The sequence below is a fragment of the Ctenopharyngodon idella genome, chromosome 7, assembly GCF_019924925.1.
Source record: "Ctenopharyngodon idella isolate HZGC_01 chromosome 7, HZGC01, whole genome shotgun sequence".
In the NCBI taxonomy this organism is placed as follows: domain Eukaryota; kingdom Metazoa; phylum Chordata; class Actinopteri; order Cypriniformes; family Xenocyprididae; genus Ctenopharyngodon; species Ctenopharyngodon idella.
The window spans coordinates 7,273,901-7,292,500 of NC_067226.1; the positions used below are offsets into that span (position 1 = coordinate 7,273,901).

At 36.8% G+C, this 18,600-nt stretch overlaps 2 protein-coding genes across 3 annotated transcripts in view; both read right to left on the bottom strand.

Annotated features, from left to right (window-relative positions):
- Positions 1-9,443, bottom strand: part of igdcc3 (immunoglobulin superfamily, DCC subclass, member 3) — an 89,232-nt gene extending 79,789 nt beyond the window's left edge. The window contains exon 1 of the mRNA XM_051900948.1: positions 9,036-9,443. Within this exon, the coding sequence (XP_051756908.1) occupies positions 9,036-9,099 (64 nt within the window). The 5' untranslated portion in view covers positions 9,100-9,443. The remainder of the gene's footprint in view (positions 1-9,035) is intronic.
- Positions 9,444-10,288: 845 nt separating this feature from the next.
- Positions 10,289-18,600, bottom strand: part of igdcc4 (immunoglobulin superfamily, DCC subclass, member 4) — a 95,254-nt gene continuing 86,942 nt past the window's right edge. For both annotated transcript variants that reach the window (XM_051900945.1, XM_051900944.1), the window contains 2 exons: positions 18,217-18,345; positions 10,289-15,665 (listed from right to left, as the gene is read on the bottom strand). In XM_051900945.1, the coding sequence (XP_051756905.1) occupies positions 15,135-15,665; positions 18,217-18,345 (660 nt within the window). In that variant the 3' untranslated portion in view covers positions 10,289-15,134. The remainder of the gene's footprint in view (positions 15,666-18,216; positions 18,346-18,600) is intronic.

The following is an 18,600-nucleotide window of genomic DNA, read 5'->3' on the forward strand; positions in this document are numbered from 1 at the left end:
TGACACCCACACCGATGAGGGACGAATAATAAATAGCAGTCTGCCCTGACTTAGTGCGATAAAAAGGAGAGCTTAGCGGACTCTCTTGTGCTCTGCACTGGAGGTATCGGGTTTCAGCCACTGATCGGCTAAGCAGTAGCAGCCTTTGCCTGCGGCTCAGGAATCCATCTGAAGTTCGGGAGGCGGGGGGCACGAGGGCACAGCTAGACACCAACTCTGGCATCATCGCTCAAATTCCAGCCCCAAAATATACTCCCTATAAGTACAGCCATGGAATGCATTGACTCGCTCATTCCTGCAGATCACATGACAAATAAATGAAGAGGGAGAGAAAGACAGAAAAACAGCCTCTCATTATGTTACTAAAGTGGGCTGAGGGGCTTGAGTTATCTCTTCAGGTCTTTCTTATCTCACTGCTGTTCCTCTCCAAGTCACTCTTTTGTTCCTGCTGCATTTGTGAAGCAAGAATCAAGCTCTTCTGTCAATCTCACAGTTTTATTATCGAACACAGTTTTCTTTTCTGACTTCTAACAAGGTTTTATTGCAGCTCCAGCAGCGCGTCATTCTCAGGGTTACACACACGTCCCCAGAGCAACTGAAAACTTCTCACTGGGTTCTTCACTCTATCAGTGTTCAAATCTTCCCTTTACTTAAATGATAAAACACTAGGGTTGTACAGCATAATGTTTAGATCTTTTTGAGCTTTAATGTTGATGTCGCTCATGCATAACTTACAACTGGAATTCCCCAAACTACAATAATTCATGTGTTGATATATTATCATATAATTAATGCAGTGTGATCTGCTGTGGTGCCTGACTTGGCACTTCTGCTTTTAAACATTTTAAACTCTTGAAGCTTACATTTTTAGACAGCAACCGCACACTTAGTTCATGGACACTGACAAGTGCAAATGCTCAAAAGTTTGAGGTAAGATTTTAAGAAATTTTTACTTTTATTCAGCAAGAATGCAGTAAATTGATCATCAGTGACAGCAAAGACTTTTACATTGAATTCTATTTTAAATAAGTTATGCTCTTTATATTTATCAAAGAATCCTGGAAAATTGTATCATAGTTTCCACAAAAATATTAAGCAGCAATTCAGCTTTGCCATCACAGGAATAAATTACATTTTAAAACTGTATAAATATATAGTAATAAATACAGGTATAAATTACTATTATAATATTAATATATACGGACAATTATTTTAAATTGTAATAATATTTCGCAATATTTTTTTGTTTTTACTGTATTTTTGACACAAAAAAAATGCAGCCTTGATGAACTACGCAAGTACCACATACTAAACCTAGTGTATATATACATTTTTCATGATTTTTTTTTTAATTTAAGAATGTTAAACAACACAAAATGTATTTGGTTTCACCAAACAAATACATTAAACTTCTACATTATCGTTCTCTAAATCTTGCTGTCACTTGTCTGTTTTTCTCTATTTAACATGGACCATGTTTATTGCTGCCTGCAGCTATATTTTTCGATTTTTTTCACGAAAAGATCATGCTTCCGTTAAGCATCCATGTTCAATCAAGGCAACATCAGAAGCAGTAAGCCCATGCAGTTATTGATTAGAGATTTTTAAAGAAGGCTGCTTGAATGATGAGACATTAATCAGAAGAGACAGAATAAGATACAGCAAATGTGAGAAAAAAAAAAAAGAAAAAAAGGTTAAGAAGTGAAGAGATAAAATGAGCAAAGAATGAGAAGCAATACTAAAAAGGAAAGAAAGAAAGATGAGGAAAAAACAAAAATACAAGAACAAGTATACAGCAGCAGTCACACCCACACGACATAGGCTGATCGCAGTGACTCCTCTTTTGAGAAGTGTTCAGGGTTTAAGCGCAGCTAGAGCACCCTGGAGTTCAGGATTAGCCCAGCGTGAGTCCTGCAGCCTGCCAGGCAGACTCACACAGAGTGCCTTTGAGTGATGCTCACACAGGGGTTTACCACTGACACTCAAAACAACACGCCACACCACATCAGCCTCAATCACTGTTCTCTCCACCCAGCAGAAGCCTACATTTTTCAGCTAGAAAGAAGAAAGAAATACGAAGAAGAGACATTTTAAAAGGATAGTTCATGACAAGATGACAGGATTTTCATCTACGCACCCTCATGTGGCCTGAAACACTTATGATTTATTTTTTTCCATGGAACACAAAAGAAGTTATTTAGCTGAATGTCCAAGCTGTTTTTCACACAATGTATGAAGTACCTGCAGCTCTCAGATTCCAAAGTGAACAACTAAATGGCATAAAATACTAAGAGAGTAGTGCATAGACCTGTGCACTACTGTATATCCCAAGTCTTCTAAAGTTATGCGAAGAACAGACCATTTAATCAACTCCTGATTGCCACTTGTTCAAGCAGAACCTGTATACAAACTAGTGCAACACATTCAAAAGAGAAGAATATTCACATTTCATTTTTTATTTTTCTTGCTTGTATTACCAATGTCCTATGTTTGATTGATCATATGACTTTAAAAGACTTGGAACGAAGAGTACAAGTAGTATGAAGGACTTTCATGATATTTTACCCCAGTTAAAGGATTAGTTCACTTCAGAATTAAAATTTCCTGATAATTTACTCACCCCCATGTCATCCAAGATGTTTATGTCTTTCTTTCTTCAGTCAAAAAGAAATTATGGTTTTTGAGGAAAACCAGGATTTTATCTATATCGTGGACTTCAACGGCTACCAACGGGTTGAAAGTCCAAATTGCAGTGCAGCTTCAAAGGGCTCCACACGGTCCCAGCCAAGGAATAAAGGTCTTATCTAGCGAAACTATCTGTCATTTTCTAAAAAAAAAAAAAAATAAATTAAAAAAAAAAAAAAAAAAAAAATATATATATATATATATATATATATATATATATACACACACTTTTTAATAGGCCTGGGTAAAAAAGAAATAGATTTCTCGATTTTAATCCATTCTCATTTTTACGAACCATATTGATTCTTAAATCTTAAGAATCAATTAGTCTAGTCTGTTTTCAGTTGATGAATGAACAGAACATGTAGCACGCCTCCCATCCAATAAATCGCAATAATCTTTGTGATTTGTTACTTTTGATATCAACCAAAGTCTCAGATTTCCATCTTATTATGAGATTCAAAAAATAAATACCGTTTTGGTGCTGTTTAATGTGACGTGACAGATCGCTGTAGCGCCTCAGTTAAAGAGAAGCGGCAGCACGGAGCGCATGTGAACATCCTCTTCTTCGCTTTAATACCAGCTACAGCGCAAAATAAACATGAATAAACATCTGAAGGTATGTTAAAAGATACAGTACAATTTACCGAAATCCGTATCATGCCTCGTGTAATAGCTCAATCAGTGTTTCAACCTCGGAAAGACGTCAAAAAAAAAAGCAAGTAAACAATGTCACGTAATGTCACATGTAGCCTACCTCAGAAAAACATATTCAGTGACCATAAACTCATTAGTCAGCTAGAAAAATGAACTCTAGAGAGCAGCATTCTGATAAATATATGCATCGTTACATAGGCCTATTCATTATAATTTTTAATGTTCTTCAATATTTAATGCATGTTTGAATAAATCAGTTATGACAGCCACGATTTAAATGTTTATATTTCAAAAAAACGAATTGGAGTAGACATATGATTATGTAATTCTAAACTTTATTTATTATAAAAAACATCATTGAGTGTAATTTAAGTGTTTGTATATAAATAAGTTCATTTTAACCTTCAATATTATAGTAATGTAGTACCAACTGACTCCCATGTGTAGTTTACAGCATTAGTTGAGAGATTTTTTTCCTCTAGAAAATTTGCCATGTACTGTATGTGATATACTACATCCAAAATAATCAATATCGAATCGAAAGCATGTGAATAGAAACCAAATCGAATTGTGAAAATTGTGTCAATACCCAGCCCTACTTCTTAACCACAAATGCTCGTCTTGCACTGCTCTGCGATCCGCCACGCATTATGTTAGAAAGGTCACGCGCGACGTAGGCAGAAGTACTGCGGTAGGGCGAAAAAAACTCCATCCCATTTTCTCCTCCAACTTCAAAATCGTCCGACATTGTTGTTTTACCTTTTTTTGTAAAGACCGTTCGACTTAGTCTTTGCACGTCCGCTTTGTAAACACTTACTTCCACCTACATCACGCGTGACCTTTCCAATGTGATTACGTAATGCGTGGCGCATTGCAGAGCTAGTGCAAGACAAGCATTTGTGGTGAAAAATATATAAATTTGTATTTTTTTTAGAAAATGAATGATCGTTTCACTAGATAAGACCCTTATTCCTCGACTGGGATCGTAGAACCCTTTGAAGCAGCACTGAAACTGCAATTGACCCGTTGGTAGTCGTTGGGATCCACTATATAGAGAAAAATCCTGGAATGTTTTCCTCAAAAGCCTTAATTTCTTTTCTACTGAAGAAAGAAGGACAAAAACATCTGGGATGACATGGGGGTGAGTAAATTATCAGGAAATTTGAATTCTGAAGTGAATTAATCCTTTAAGGTTATAGCTCACCCAAAAATGAAAATTCATTTACTCAAAAAGACATTGTAAAAGTGAATGAAGCGGTTCAATCCAAGTCTCCTGTACAGACATGAAAATTACCTTTAAAGCACCTTTTTGTACTTTTGATGCACGAAAGTTTTGGTAGTGTGAACTTTCAAAATAATTAAAGAATTTAAAAAAAAAAAAAATCTCCTCAGATACGTTTCAAAGATGAACGAAAGTCATGGCTTGGAATGAACTGAGGGTAGATGATGACAATTTTCATTTTTGAAAGAACAGCATGGATATTCTGCAAAATAACATAAAAACATAATATTTAATCAACATTAGAGTGAGTAGATGATGGTATATTATTCTTTTTAAACGAACTATGCCTATAATTCATGTAGATGATATTGTTTCACTTTCAAATAAAAACTTGCCACATTAGAGGATGGTTTAAAATTATGACTATTTTTTAGAAAAGCTTTAAATGGTAAATGGTATTTTTGTACCGTTGTATTTAGACTTGGTTCTAAACCAAGGTCAAGAGGAGCAAATACTGAACTGGTCTTATTCCTGTGAAAAAGGACTCAATCAAGCCTTATATATTTCAGCATCAATACTCCTGTGCAAAGAAAAATGTAACCTGCACTGGATCTTATAAATGTGATTAACTAAATGCTAAATGCCAATTCTTAGGTTCTCTCTGACCTTGAGTTGGTGAAATATCACACCAATCATGCAGTGAATTAAAGCGTGCACCGACCATGAACAGCTCGGTTTCATTAGCAAAGGATAATTCCACTCTAAACAGTCATTCGCCTCTCACTCTAAATATCATTGGTTTAGCATGACCTGTCCAGGGGCCCCGGTGCCACCTCCTTATCAGCATCCTCCGTCATCTCTTTACAGAGCCTTCTGCTAGTAAACAGGGCATCTGTATAGCCTCACCTGCTTAATTCAAATAGCAAACCCTTTTCCTCTCCTCATTTCTGCATCTCTTCCCAGGGTTTTGGTGTAACAGCTTTTTGCACACTGCAGGTCTTGTTTTGATTTCCTGTGACAAAGCACTGAAACATGCTGTCACATGCTGAGTGATGGCTGCTTTCAGCCCCTTTCTTTTGTCAAGATTTACAGAAAGAACTCTTAGATTGAGGCCACAGAGGGGGGAAAAGAAAAAGTCATTCTTTGTAGGGTGACCTTAAAACCTATCATCATCGTCATCATCACTCTGTAACTGAGTGGGTTGTTTTTACAGTCACAGCTTTAATACTGGACCAACTGCTTGATATGTGAGGAATTTTTCAATTAAAGTTCTTATTGCTCAATCAGAGCTCAGTGAGAGTATTAAATCCTTCAGTAAAGTACGTTTATTTCTATAGATTGCTGAGCATTCAGGCATATTATAAGCAAAAAATATATTATGCATTCATTCAAGCCTTCTGTTTGAACTTCATACTTAGCCTGTGGCCACAATGGTGTTGCCTTCACCTTCCCATGAGAACGTGGCCATAATAAGTGTACTTCTCTTCCTCTCTCTGAGAAAGCACTTTCATTTATTGTATTCTCTCACAACCTGGAGGTCTGTTCACAAAGGGTCACACAAGTGAAATATTAATGCTTAAATTGTTAAACCTTTGCTTACTATGGAAGTCTGTTTCCACCTCAGAGTAAAAAAAAAAAATTAAAAAAGTAATTGTGAGATAAAGATTTAAATAGAGTCAAATTGTGAGATATAATGCCATCCTGTAAAATATAAAGATACATAGCTCAAAAGTTTTGGGTCAGTTTTGGGTCATACTTGTGCAATAATGACACAGTGACAGTAAAGAAATTTATAACATTACAATAGAATTCTATTTCAAATAAATACTGTTCTTTTGAACTTTCTATTCACCAAAGAATCCAGAAAAATAGATTTCACAGTTTCCACAAAAATATTAAGCAGCACAGACATTCTCAACAATGATGATAATAATAAGAAATGTTTCTTAACCACCAAATCAGCATATTAGAATGATTTCTGAAGGATCACGTGACACTGAAAACTGGAGTAATGATGCTGAAATTTCTGCTTTGCTGATTAATTACATTATACAATATTTCAGTTTTTACTGCATTTTTGATGAAATAAATGCAGCCTTGGTATAAGAAAAGCATAAAGGACGTCTGTCGTGAGAAGTGACAGAAGTGTTTGGCATGGTAATGGGTATGAAAATGTTATATATATATTTGATCTTGGCAGAATAGATCTGCTATGTTGCTGCTGCTGCTGTAGGTTATTGCTTGGTTATTGCCAAGTATGGGACTTGCTACTGCCAATACATATACGACACGCTGCTGTGAGCAAGTAAGACATGCTGCTGCTGTACAATATAGTGTACATGAATGAGCTGGGGAAGGTGGAGGGTTTCTGAAAGCACGCTGCACTGCTAAAGCAAATGCTTACCAAGTATTTGAAGGTTGAGCACACAAGCTCATTGGCTACTGTACTGATACAGCAGGAACCAATCGATTGCGCCCTATAGAGAATGATGTGATTGCAAGCAGGTTGAGTTAAGGACCTATCAGCCTGTGCCATCTAGAGTTTCATGACAGAACTTTGTAATTATTTCAAAAATCTTACAGGCTCGAAACTTTTGAATGGTAGTATATAAAGTCACAACTGAGAGATACACTGTAAACTCACAATTAAGATATATATAAAAAATAAAATCACAATTATGAGAAATGAAATTGCAATTATGATAAATCAAGGGGACATTTTGTGGAAACAAGCTTACATAGCTTACACAAAACTGAAATTATTAATTGTATAGTGTATTTTAAACCTCAAATACAACATTAATCTTACGACATTTACAACATCTCATCAAGTTTTTCTCTTTTTTCAGATCTTGATGTATTAATTATATTGTGAATTTTTATTCCTGTCCATGAATGGCTTCTTGCTCTTTATCTGCTCTCATCCTGCCTTATATTGGCCTATCCAGCATAAAAGAACAACATAAAAAAAAAAAAAATTATTCCACACTCCCTGGGGAGATAACAAAAGACATTGAGTAATTTAACAACCCAATCCATGCTATTCCAACTCAATCTTTCCTCCTCTCTCAAAGTGCTTTGCTGATTGGCAGCTCTGCGATGGCTCACTACGATGAAGACCGGAAGGAAGACTCCAGCATAAGCCAATCATTTTAACACATGACCTCAGCACGCATGTGGTTTGCTTGATGATCGTAGTAGTTGGCAGTTAAATGAGCTTTGTGAATGCTAAACAAAATCCTCATTCCCTAGATGTCATGCTCCATGAGCACATCATGCACACTGCCCTCCAGCCCAAGCAAACAGGCTCACAAACTGACAATTACAGGGAAACAAAAGAACCAAGGAAATTTAAAGGAGAAGTGAAAAACAGCCTTGACACACAATCTTCAAGACAACAGCAGCCTTCAGTTCTTTCCTCACTTTTCCACTACAATGGAAGCACAATAAAAGGAAGCAATCAATTGGAGCTCCTGCTGTCTATGACAGACAACAGATGCAAGCTGCTCACCTGTGGGCTGAGAGGGAAGAGCTACTGTATTTTAGGAAATATTCTTGCGCTTCAGATATAAATATTCAGCATCTGTCCTTTTAAGTTCTCACTTAAAACATAAACCACAAAAAAAAAAATGAACAATACATGTTGGAAACCTGAACTGTGAATGTCACTGTTAATAGATCTATAGACATGCCTAGAGTGTTGAATATGTCTATGTTAAATACCAGAAAGATCTAAAATAGCTATTCAAGGCTACAATCGATCATAAATCAGAGAATATGAAACTGCACAGTATATCAGTCTCTGCTTATATTTTATATTGTATTGGATTGTATATTACAAATACTAGGACTATTTTAACATTATTAGCACCTTATTTTATTTTCAGTCACTTTGTGTGTGTGCATATTGATGCTTTGGCAATATTAGCATGCAAAATAAGTAAATTAAACAGGAAGAAAATGCTGTTATGATAAATAAAAACATGATATAGGTATAGACTACTATTAAATTAATCAAAGTACACACTTAGCACTTCTCAAGGATCAAGGGCAATGTCATTGAGTGACTCTATAGATTGCACATAACTCAAGATTTCATATTACTGACACATTGCTCAAGAAGAAATATGATTAGAATTTCATTGTAATATTCCACATCCAACATACAACACACGAGGTAACAATGTCTCATTATAAGTAAACTTCACTTCATAACATTTAGTGTCTGAAAACAGCATGAAACCGTAATAACGTGTGAGCAAGCTCGCGGAACTCTCCATTCACAAAATCAATTCATGCTTCAGTATGTAGCATCTACATGTAGGCAAACACACCCACCCTACTACGGCAGTAAACACAAACGCTACAACCGCTTAAGAAACATATCTGAATCCGACTGCAATGTGGTCAAGTTCACAGTCAATCGCGCTGACCAAGTGACCCAATACCGCGAGAGAAATCACACACTTACCGACAAAAGCGAGCAGGAGTATTCCGAGTGAGCATGGAGCCTGACGGCGCCGTCTGGAAGCCATTTAATCACATTGAAATTTAGACGAGATGCAAAAAAGAAGGTGAGGCAAGAGCGAAGACAAGGATGGGAAAGCAGTAATAAGCTCCTCTAGATCCAAACTACAGCCGGTGGCTCCAACATACTTGCGCCATTTTACACATCTTTCTAGGAATGTGTCAGCAGCATCTCACGCTCTCTCCTCCTCGCGACCAGCACACGCGCTCATCCACCTTTCTGAGCTCGCTCTCTCTCTCTCTCTCTCTCTCTCTCTCTCTCTCTCTCTCTCTCTCATAGAACAAAAGACATAACAGAGAGCTATATGAACCAGGTATATCGCCTGGTTATGTGTGCAGGACATAAAAATGATCGTATATATAATATATTTTATAATAAAGAAGTCACAGCTTAACAAAGACTTTAAGGCACAAACTAATAAAGGTAGAAAAAAGAAATAGGCTACTGATGGAATTAGGTGTAGTTAATCCTAGCCTGCTGCTGCTGATGATGATAATAAAGTTATAATTAATGAGCTTACATTATTGGACATTTTTAAAAGAATAACCATCCTCCTCCTTATCGTCATCATCATAATCGTTTACTGAATCATTTATCTTAAAGATAAAGAAATTGATTATCGTCCTGATGTTTAAAAAATGTTATTATTTAGAAATTTTGTTATAAATAATATTTCGCTTTATTTAAAACTTGGAATTTCAGGCATAGGGCAACAGCGATAAAAGAGTGCCATCTATTGGCTGTTCAACATACAATGAACACAAGGTTGCCAGTATTGCCCAATCTTTTACATACCAGAAATGTGTTGCTTTGACTCATATTATAGGTACTACATTTTATTTAGGCCTAGTGTTATTGTTAATATTAGTAAAATCATTTTAAAGGTAAAACAATTAATAGGGCCTGTGCATGAGTGAAAAAAAGACTTGGCCTACCAAGTGCTACTAATCTCATCCACACAAATTTAACAAAACCTGCACACATTTCTTTGATTACTGTGTGATTGTAAAGAACAGCTATTTTTAGACACATTTCCTGGTAAAAAATGTATATGGAAATAAGTCACTGCAACTTTATGACTTTAGAAGTAAATACTATATATTGTATAGGGTCTATACTTGTGAAGATGCATAATTCATAACTGAAAATATGCAGTATACCTTACTGCTTTGAAGAAATGAAAAGAATAGGACAGATTTTTTTATTATTAAGATGTTTATTTACATAGTACAAGTTTGCAAAGACTTAGATGCTGCAAACCTCACAAACAGAGACAGTGACAGAGAAAGAACATAAACATTATAATATCATATTGTCCTCCACTGCATCCATCCATCTGACATCAAACTCCACCCTTCACAGCTCATGTATATGATATAATCGAGTACCAACATTTGATCAGTCATCAGATATAATTATTTCATTGCATCAATTATTCATAGGGCACATTTGTTCCTGTTAAAAAGATTAGATCCAATCTAAGTGAGTAAATTGAAGCTCTTATATATTCTGACTATGAATGACTGATGTCACAGCGAAGGAAACAAGATTTACAGATCACAGGGCTTGTTGAATATAACATTTATATGGGGGTCAAAAGGCATTACCCATCTCTCACAAACTAAATGGTCAATGGATGCTTCTTCAATCTCTTTACCTCTACCCTTTACAATCTTTAGATTTGAATTTACAAAGGCCATGAGAACATACAGATAAGAGACAGACACATGCTGTAATCTTACTGGGATAGTGTAGTTTTGCGTGTGCTGAGACTGATGTTTTGTCTCTCACATTTACCGACAGACATCAAGAGACCATACTGCTGCTGGTGTTACACAAATGTGTCCACAGTATGTGTGCTGAGAATCTCAGAAAAGCACAGGTCTGCTGGTTGGGGAGAAAAGTACAAAAAAAGGATGAATTTTCACATCACTAGAATAGAAAGGTCACCACAAAGCACCAAAGAGAAAACAGCCATTAGAATTTCTTTAGAAAATTGTCTGCATCAGTGTTACTATTTGTTGTTGCTTTTCCTCTGACATTAAAGCCTTTATTTCCTAGGAGGACAGGTGAGGTTTTCATACTTCAATGCACATTTGCCTTACATCAGAGTAAGCCGGAGTTTTAATGCAAAGACACGGCACCTGAGCGATAAACACTGATTATACATACAGTATAAAAATGGCCCACATGCAACCTTGTGTCTGTTCTGAGAGGTATGGCTTGACAGGGGAACCCTCTGGTCATCTGAACTCTCATTTCAAGCATTTTGCTATCCATTGCTCTGCAAAATCACAGACTTTTCCAGATAAACACAAATGACAACCATTCCTTTGCTTAATATAGTGGAGCAGAAACCAGCCTGAAGCTTCAAAATGAGGTAAAATGAGACAATCAACTCCTCCAGTTTAAGAAAACACTGCTGCCAAACACATATGAATCTGATCCAAACTTCCGATTCCTTTACACGTGTAGCTATATGTGCGTGTAGAAGATATATCTGCAATTAAATTAACAAGCAGCAAATGAGGTATCTGAATTATAACTTATCCTGAAGGGCTCTTTCTGAACAATAACATGCATATCTAAGAGTGACAAGACATCTGCTGACCCTGGCGAAACCACAATTTCCTTACTTTTAGACAAAACAAGAGGTCAATTTATATCCCCCACACATTCCTAATGCTGTAGGTGGCATGTGCTAACACTATAATCTGATGTATAAGACTCAAGAGCAAAGCTAAGACTGTCCGTTTGACAACACAAACATATCAGAACAGAAAAAATATGCACAAAAATGATTTGCATGGCAATGTAACTGTTTATGAAAATCAAAATGACCCTTTTTTTTGCAGTTTAAAGGGATCATTTACCCAAAAATTTAAATTCTGCTACCATTTTGCACAGAAAAGATGATATTTTGAACAATTTCTGGGGGGGGGGGCTTGTCCAGTGTTGGGGGTAACGCATAACAAGTTATGTAATCAGATTACTTTTTCAAGTAACTAGTACAGTAACACATTACTTTTTCAATTTACAACAAAATATCTAAGTTACTTTTTCACATGTATTGACTGACAGCTCTCCTGTCCCCATGTTGAGAGAAATAAAGTTCAGAGGTGTTATGCGCTGTGCGAACACGATGGTTATTGTAGTTCTAGACTAAATGTGAACATGCATTTACTCATCGCACTTGCACGAAAACATTCAGTATTCCTCAAAATGAATAAAAACAGTGAAATGCAATCTTAGAATTTTAGGCAAACATGTAATAATTAACTATATTAAGTTACACATATATACTTTATGTATTTAATCTCACTTTATTAACCAATGTCTTTGCTGCTGAAAAGTTTGAGCCCTCTACTGTACAGGCGTAAATATGCATTTCCTTCAGCCTGAGACTTATTCATTTCACTTTTGGTGTGAAAGGGCCTTTACATTTGCCAAAAATAGAACTTTTTTGTTGTTATTAAAAAACAAACAAGCAAGCCCAGCCCAGGTGAGAAAAAGTAAAGCAAAAGTAATGTATCACATTACTTTTCATAAAAAGTAACTAAGTAACACAATTAGTTACTTTTTTAGGGAGTAACGCAATATTGTAATGCATTACTTTTAAAAGTAATTTTCCCCAACACTGGTTTTGTCCATATAATTCAAGTCAATATAGTCCAATGTTGTTTTACAAACATTCTTCAGAATATCTTCTTTTTGCAGAAAAAATTATGTGATACAGGTTTGGAACGATGTGAGGGTGAGTAAATAATGACAGAATTCTCATTTTGGGGTGAACTATCCCTCTAACACAGAACTGACAGGAAGCATATTGAGCAAATACATTATAATCTCAGTAAAATCATCGACTCTAAATCTACAGATCAAGGATGAGTTGTTGACTGGACACTATACATCTAGAATTGAGACAACTGACGGTGTGTGAGATGCTTACTGTACGTTGTTAAAAAAGCAGCCAGAATAATTCAGACATTCATCATCTTCATTTCCTACATGATCAGCCCTGAGTTTGGCCTGCGGTACATACAAAAACTGGAATGTTTAAAAGACCATCTTAAAAGGAACCTAGTCTTGCTCTAGCACCAAAGCACTATTCAGTGAAATTATTGAATTAGGAGTAATATCAAACACAATCAGCTGAACTGTGGCAATGACAAAGACTGACTAGACCGAGAGTTTTCGTTGGCATTATGGGCAGTCCTGTCAATGACCTGAAGAAAGACAGCAAGAGTTTGAGAGTTTGTTGACGTTTCTCTTCCAATATAACAGCTTTAACATAAAAGATACTACTTTAAATAAGCATTAAAATGCATAAAAAGGAAGCACAACAGATAACAGATCCTGCTCTCAGCAGCAATGCATGATTTTGCATGGAGGACAAAGTTTATTTACAGTTCCAGATGAACCCTAAATGGTGGCAGACGCGTGGCCAAAAGACAGAGTATAAGTTATGGGACGAGACCTGTCTGAGAGATGGAGGCTATTTCCTAGTTTGGCTGAAAATGTTCTTCTCAGACTCCCTGCGTAGAAGTTCCTGAGAAAAAGAGATGACTGGCATGTCAACAGGTAGATCTTATGGACACAAACTTTGAGGTCTTGAGTTTAGCCTTCTATTGTTTTTATATCCCTTCACCTGAAGGGTATATTGCAAAACTGTTGTGATGATCAAGTTATTTGTCTCCCATATCAAAGGACTACACAAGCGAATGACCACATGCTTGCACACAGGCTAATAACCAGAGACGAAAGTTTCAGTAACCGTTACACAAGAATACAGACACAGAGTGAGAAGGGCAGTAGATTCTGCTATTATCCAAAGGCTATGAATCAGACGGCTTAAAAACGCACACAAGTCGCCGCCTTCTTAATTATACTCATAAAATCACACCGAAAAAAAAAACAATCCTGTAAAGAAATGAGGTAGTGCTGTTGACTGAGAGAAACTTGGAGCATGAATCAGTGTGATGTGTCTTTACAAGTACACTCAGAGTTGAAATGATACAAAAAGTACATGACTCTTAGTGTTCTTTTTGTATTGTTTTCCTTCACTTTTTTTTCCCTTCATTTTTGTCATTTTTCTACATGTATTTGATGTATATGCAAATGCACCTTGAATTTGAGACTCCTGAGACGCTACGCTCCAGTCAAGGAATGTGTGTTTTTATTCGTATTGTATTCAGGATTGTGTTTGCGTGCGAGTGTGTGAAGATGTACCTCTGATCTGATCAAGTTAAAGGATCCAAAACTAAAAATTCTGTCATTATTTACTCACCCTCGTGTTGTTTCAGACCTTTATGACTTTCTTCCTTCTGCAGAAAACAAAACAAGATATTTTAAAAATGTTTTTGTCCGTGCGCAGGTTTGGAACGACATGAGGGTGAGTAAAAATGACTACATTTTCATTGATGGGTGCACAATCCCTTTAAACTCGAATAGACGGTTATGTAATATCCATGTAGAGCTGAAGAAGGTGCTGTTTTCCTGTAATAACCATTTCGAAAGCACGGATATATGTGTTTGTGTGTGGCAACCCTGAGACAGCAGGAGGTGGTACTTTGTGGCAGGGTAATCTTCTCTGACAAAATGGATCTCCACCCACTGGCACTGATCTCGGATCGATCCGTGACATCTGTCCCGTGAATGAGTTCTGTTTCCATATGCTGGGCTGATTTCAGGATCCTTCACCTCAGAGTAAGAACACTCTGACTTCACATGTGCATGTAAACATATAAACCACTTCAGCACATTCCATACATGCACACAAAGAGGGATTAAAGTGTGCCACTGATATGCCATAAAATGCATATCCATGGATACTAGTCCTAAAAAAATAATTCTATATGTACATACATATAAAATAATGGAACCAAAAGGTTGCAATAAAACAGCTGTGAGAGGAGGCGAACGTGGCTACGAGAAAACATCAACTCCCCCAGCAAGAAGGTGCCACTCGTTGGTCTCCTCTGTTGTCCTTCTCTGTCCCAGAACTTTAGGAACACCATTTATTACGCTTCTTTTCCTTCCAGCTTAGGGGTACACATAGTTATGCGCCCCTGAGGTAGAATGGACAAGGCCAGAGCTGGCGAAGGATGAGGGGGAAGCGGGGAGACCTGGTGAGGACAGAACCTTTCCTGTGGGGCACAGTCTGTGGGCCCCGTTCTCCAGGGTCTCTGCCTTTGACCGAAGGGGTTTGGACGAGTGGAAGCCATTAGTAAGCCCCACTCCTTGGTTTTTGGCACCACCCACTGTCGGCTGGCTAAGCCCACTCTCAAATGGTCCATTGTGATTGGACAGTACTTCAGAGATGTGAGTGCTGGGGGTTGGAGATGGAGATTGAGTCTCGTGGTTGTCCTCACTGTGAGCACAGGGTGGATGAGGGGTTGATGGAGTTTCCTTGTCTCCAGGAGAAGGGTGCTGGGAAGATGGAGACTCGAGACAGAGTTCCATGTCGCTTTGTGGACCCTGGTCAGCCGTCGTGTTAGACAGCTGTGAATGCACGATGACTTCAGCCTCCACCTGGTTCTTGCTGAGGGAATACAGCCTCTCCACATGCCCGCTCTGCAAAGACAGCACATCACAAGGAAACCAACATCAAACAAAGCTCTTCAAATGGGGTTGTATTTTTTAAGCATTCCTAATATGGTTTTAGTTTTTTTTTTTTGTAATGTTGGAGTAGTTTATATAAAATAGCAGACCTCTTATTAAGAGTCTTATTATATTTTAACAATATTTATATGTATGGAGACTTTGAATCGATTACAATTTTTTAATCAAATAAATTGCATGATGTACAGATTTATTAATCAAAATCAATTACATATATCAACATTTGCTAAGAAAAGCTCCCAAATTTCAAGGACATTATCTGATTATATTTTACAGTTCAAGTTTGGTGTTAGTAAGATTTTTTTTTTATTTTTTTTTTTTTTAGGTTTTCTAAATTTAATTCCATCACATGACTAAATGTAATTTAGTCATGTGATGGAAAAGCTGAAAACAATGCTGAAAACAGCTTAATATTTTTGTGGAAACTGTGATAAATTTTTTTTTTTTTTTAGGATTCTTTGATGAATAGAAAGTTCAAAAGAACAGCATTTATTTGAAATAGAAATCTTTTGTAACATTATAAAATGTCTTTACTGTCACTTTTGATCAATTTAATGCATCTTTGATGAATTAAAGTATTAATTTCTTTCAAAAAAATCTTACTGACCACCAAATATGAATGATAGTGTATATAAAATTGTTTATATCAAATTTTTAAATTGTCTATTTTTTGTTTTTATTTATTAATTTCTATCAATTTTTCTTACAACGTGAATAGCACCTATTTGAGTCACCATGACCATTTGAATGTAGTTTTTTTTTTTTTTTTTCTAATTAATAATTCTTAAATAATTAATTGACTAAATCAATGTGTTAAAGGGGTCATATCATGAAAATCTGACTTTTCCTGTGTTTAAGTGCTATAATCGGGTCTCTGGTGCATCTACCAGCACAGAAAATGTGAAAAAGGACAACCCAGTAACTTTGTTTTGGTAAGCCTTTTTCTACAAGCATGTGAAAAATCGAGCCGTTCTGATTTCGCTCCCCTTGTGACGTAGGAAGGGGATCTTATTATAATATTACCGCCCCCTGAATCTTTATGTTTCCACCCACGGCGCCGCCATTGTTTTCGCAAGCGACGAGTAACACTGGTCCTGGAGTGCAGCAGCAACAGCTGTCCGACAGTTTAGCTACAACCCTGATCAAACACACTTGAATGTCTTCAGGATTACTAAAGCTACGTGAAGGAAGGTGAGTTGTGTCAGGAGTTGTGTGCAAGTCATTAACACTAGAATGCTTCACATGATCGTCGGTAAAACACAGGATTTGCACAGAAATTGATTCTCAAAGATGGATCGATATCAACTGATCCAATTTCATATATATTTATTTCATGATGTTTGCAAATTGTCTTCCTGGATGTGTTTAATTAGCACGTTGCTAATGTATTTTTAAATGTGGCTAAAGTTACCATTGTTTCTTACTGTATTCACAGAGACCAGAGCCGTTATTTTCATTTTTAACCCAAAAACGCGTGTAGTCTGTATAATTCATAAACGCATCTACGTTCTTATTGAACGTCTCTCCAACAGTGTGTGGCTTTAGCCACGTTAGCCATGCAGCACGCTATCAAAATGATTCAGAATCGAATTTTAGCAAACATTCACAAAATACATGCCATACCTATGTTATATGCTGCATCGAGAACAGTTTAATGATCCATTTTGCGAGTTATATTTGCTGTGTTAGCTTGTGTATTATGTATGCCTCAGCATATTGGAATGACGAGCGAGCTTGGGGGCAGGGAGCACAAGCTCATTTGCATTTAAAGCAACCCACCCACAAAAACGGCTTGATTTTGCTCACACCAAATCGGGGCAAATTTGAGCTGTGGTATTCTGAGCTGAAACTTCACAGACACATTCTGGGGACACCAGAGAATTATATTACATCTTGTCAAAAGGGGCATAATAGATCACCTTTAAATTGACAGGTCTCATATAAACATTGAATTATGGGGTGGAAACTGCACGTTGTGGTTATGGAAGGTGGAACATCACAAACTGAAATGTTAATGAGTTTGTACAGTACAATTCTAAGACAGTGCTACTTCACAATAAGACAGAATTTTTTTAGAAAAACAGATTTTTAGAAAAGTAAACAGGGAAATAAAACAGTGGTAATATGAGGAGGAGAGATGGATAAAGGTGTAATTTTCTGCTGCTCCTATATCTGAGGAGCTTTGAGAAGGACAGTAATTGGTAAACAGTATGCAGACTTCAGCTTTCCATTTCAAGTGTCACATACTAATTAGCTGTGTGTCTTCCCTACTGTCTGCTTAATGGTAATTACTACTCTGTATATTTCCTGTCTGCATGAGGCACAATCTATCAGCCCCATCCCCCATCACACATATTCATAAATGCACAAGCAGATGTGCAAGGATAATGTGCATTTCATAAAGTAAAGATTCAAAATCTGTTATGCTTCTTCTGTATTTCTATATTTCCTGCCTTTGACACACACAAACATACATTGGCATTTAGCCATTTCTTTGGCTCACCTTACTGTTTTCTGACGGTGGTCCCTCCAGAGCTCCATTGATGAGAGCCGAAGAATCCTCGGTTATAGTATCTCTGTATCTAGTGATCCTATTGGCCCAATTCCGACTAACGGATCCGTTCCAGGCTGACTGAGTTTGGAGCAGAAAGAAGAAACTAAAAGACTGAATATACTTGAAAAATGAAGACATTCTCCTGGATCAACACCTTATGTTGGTCTTGGAACATTTCTATCACAGAAACACAGTCCTATCCCAACCGTAAGCCAAACCTAAACCTCTACAATCTCATTAGGTGATATGAACCTTCTTCCAAGACCAACAAGGATGTTGCTCCAGGAACACATCCTACTTGGGGAAATGGTTCCATAGTACACCATAATATTG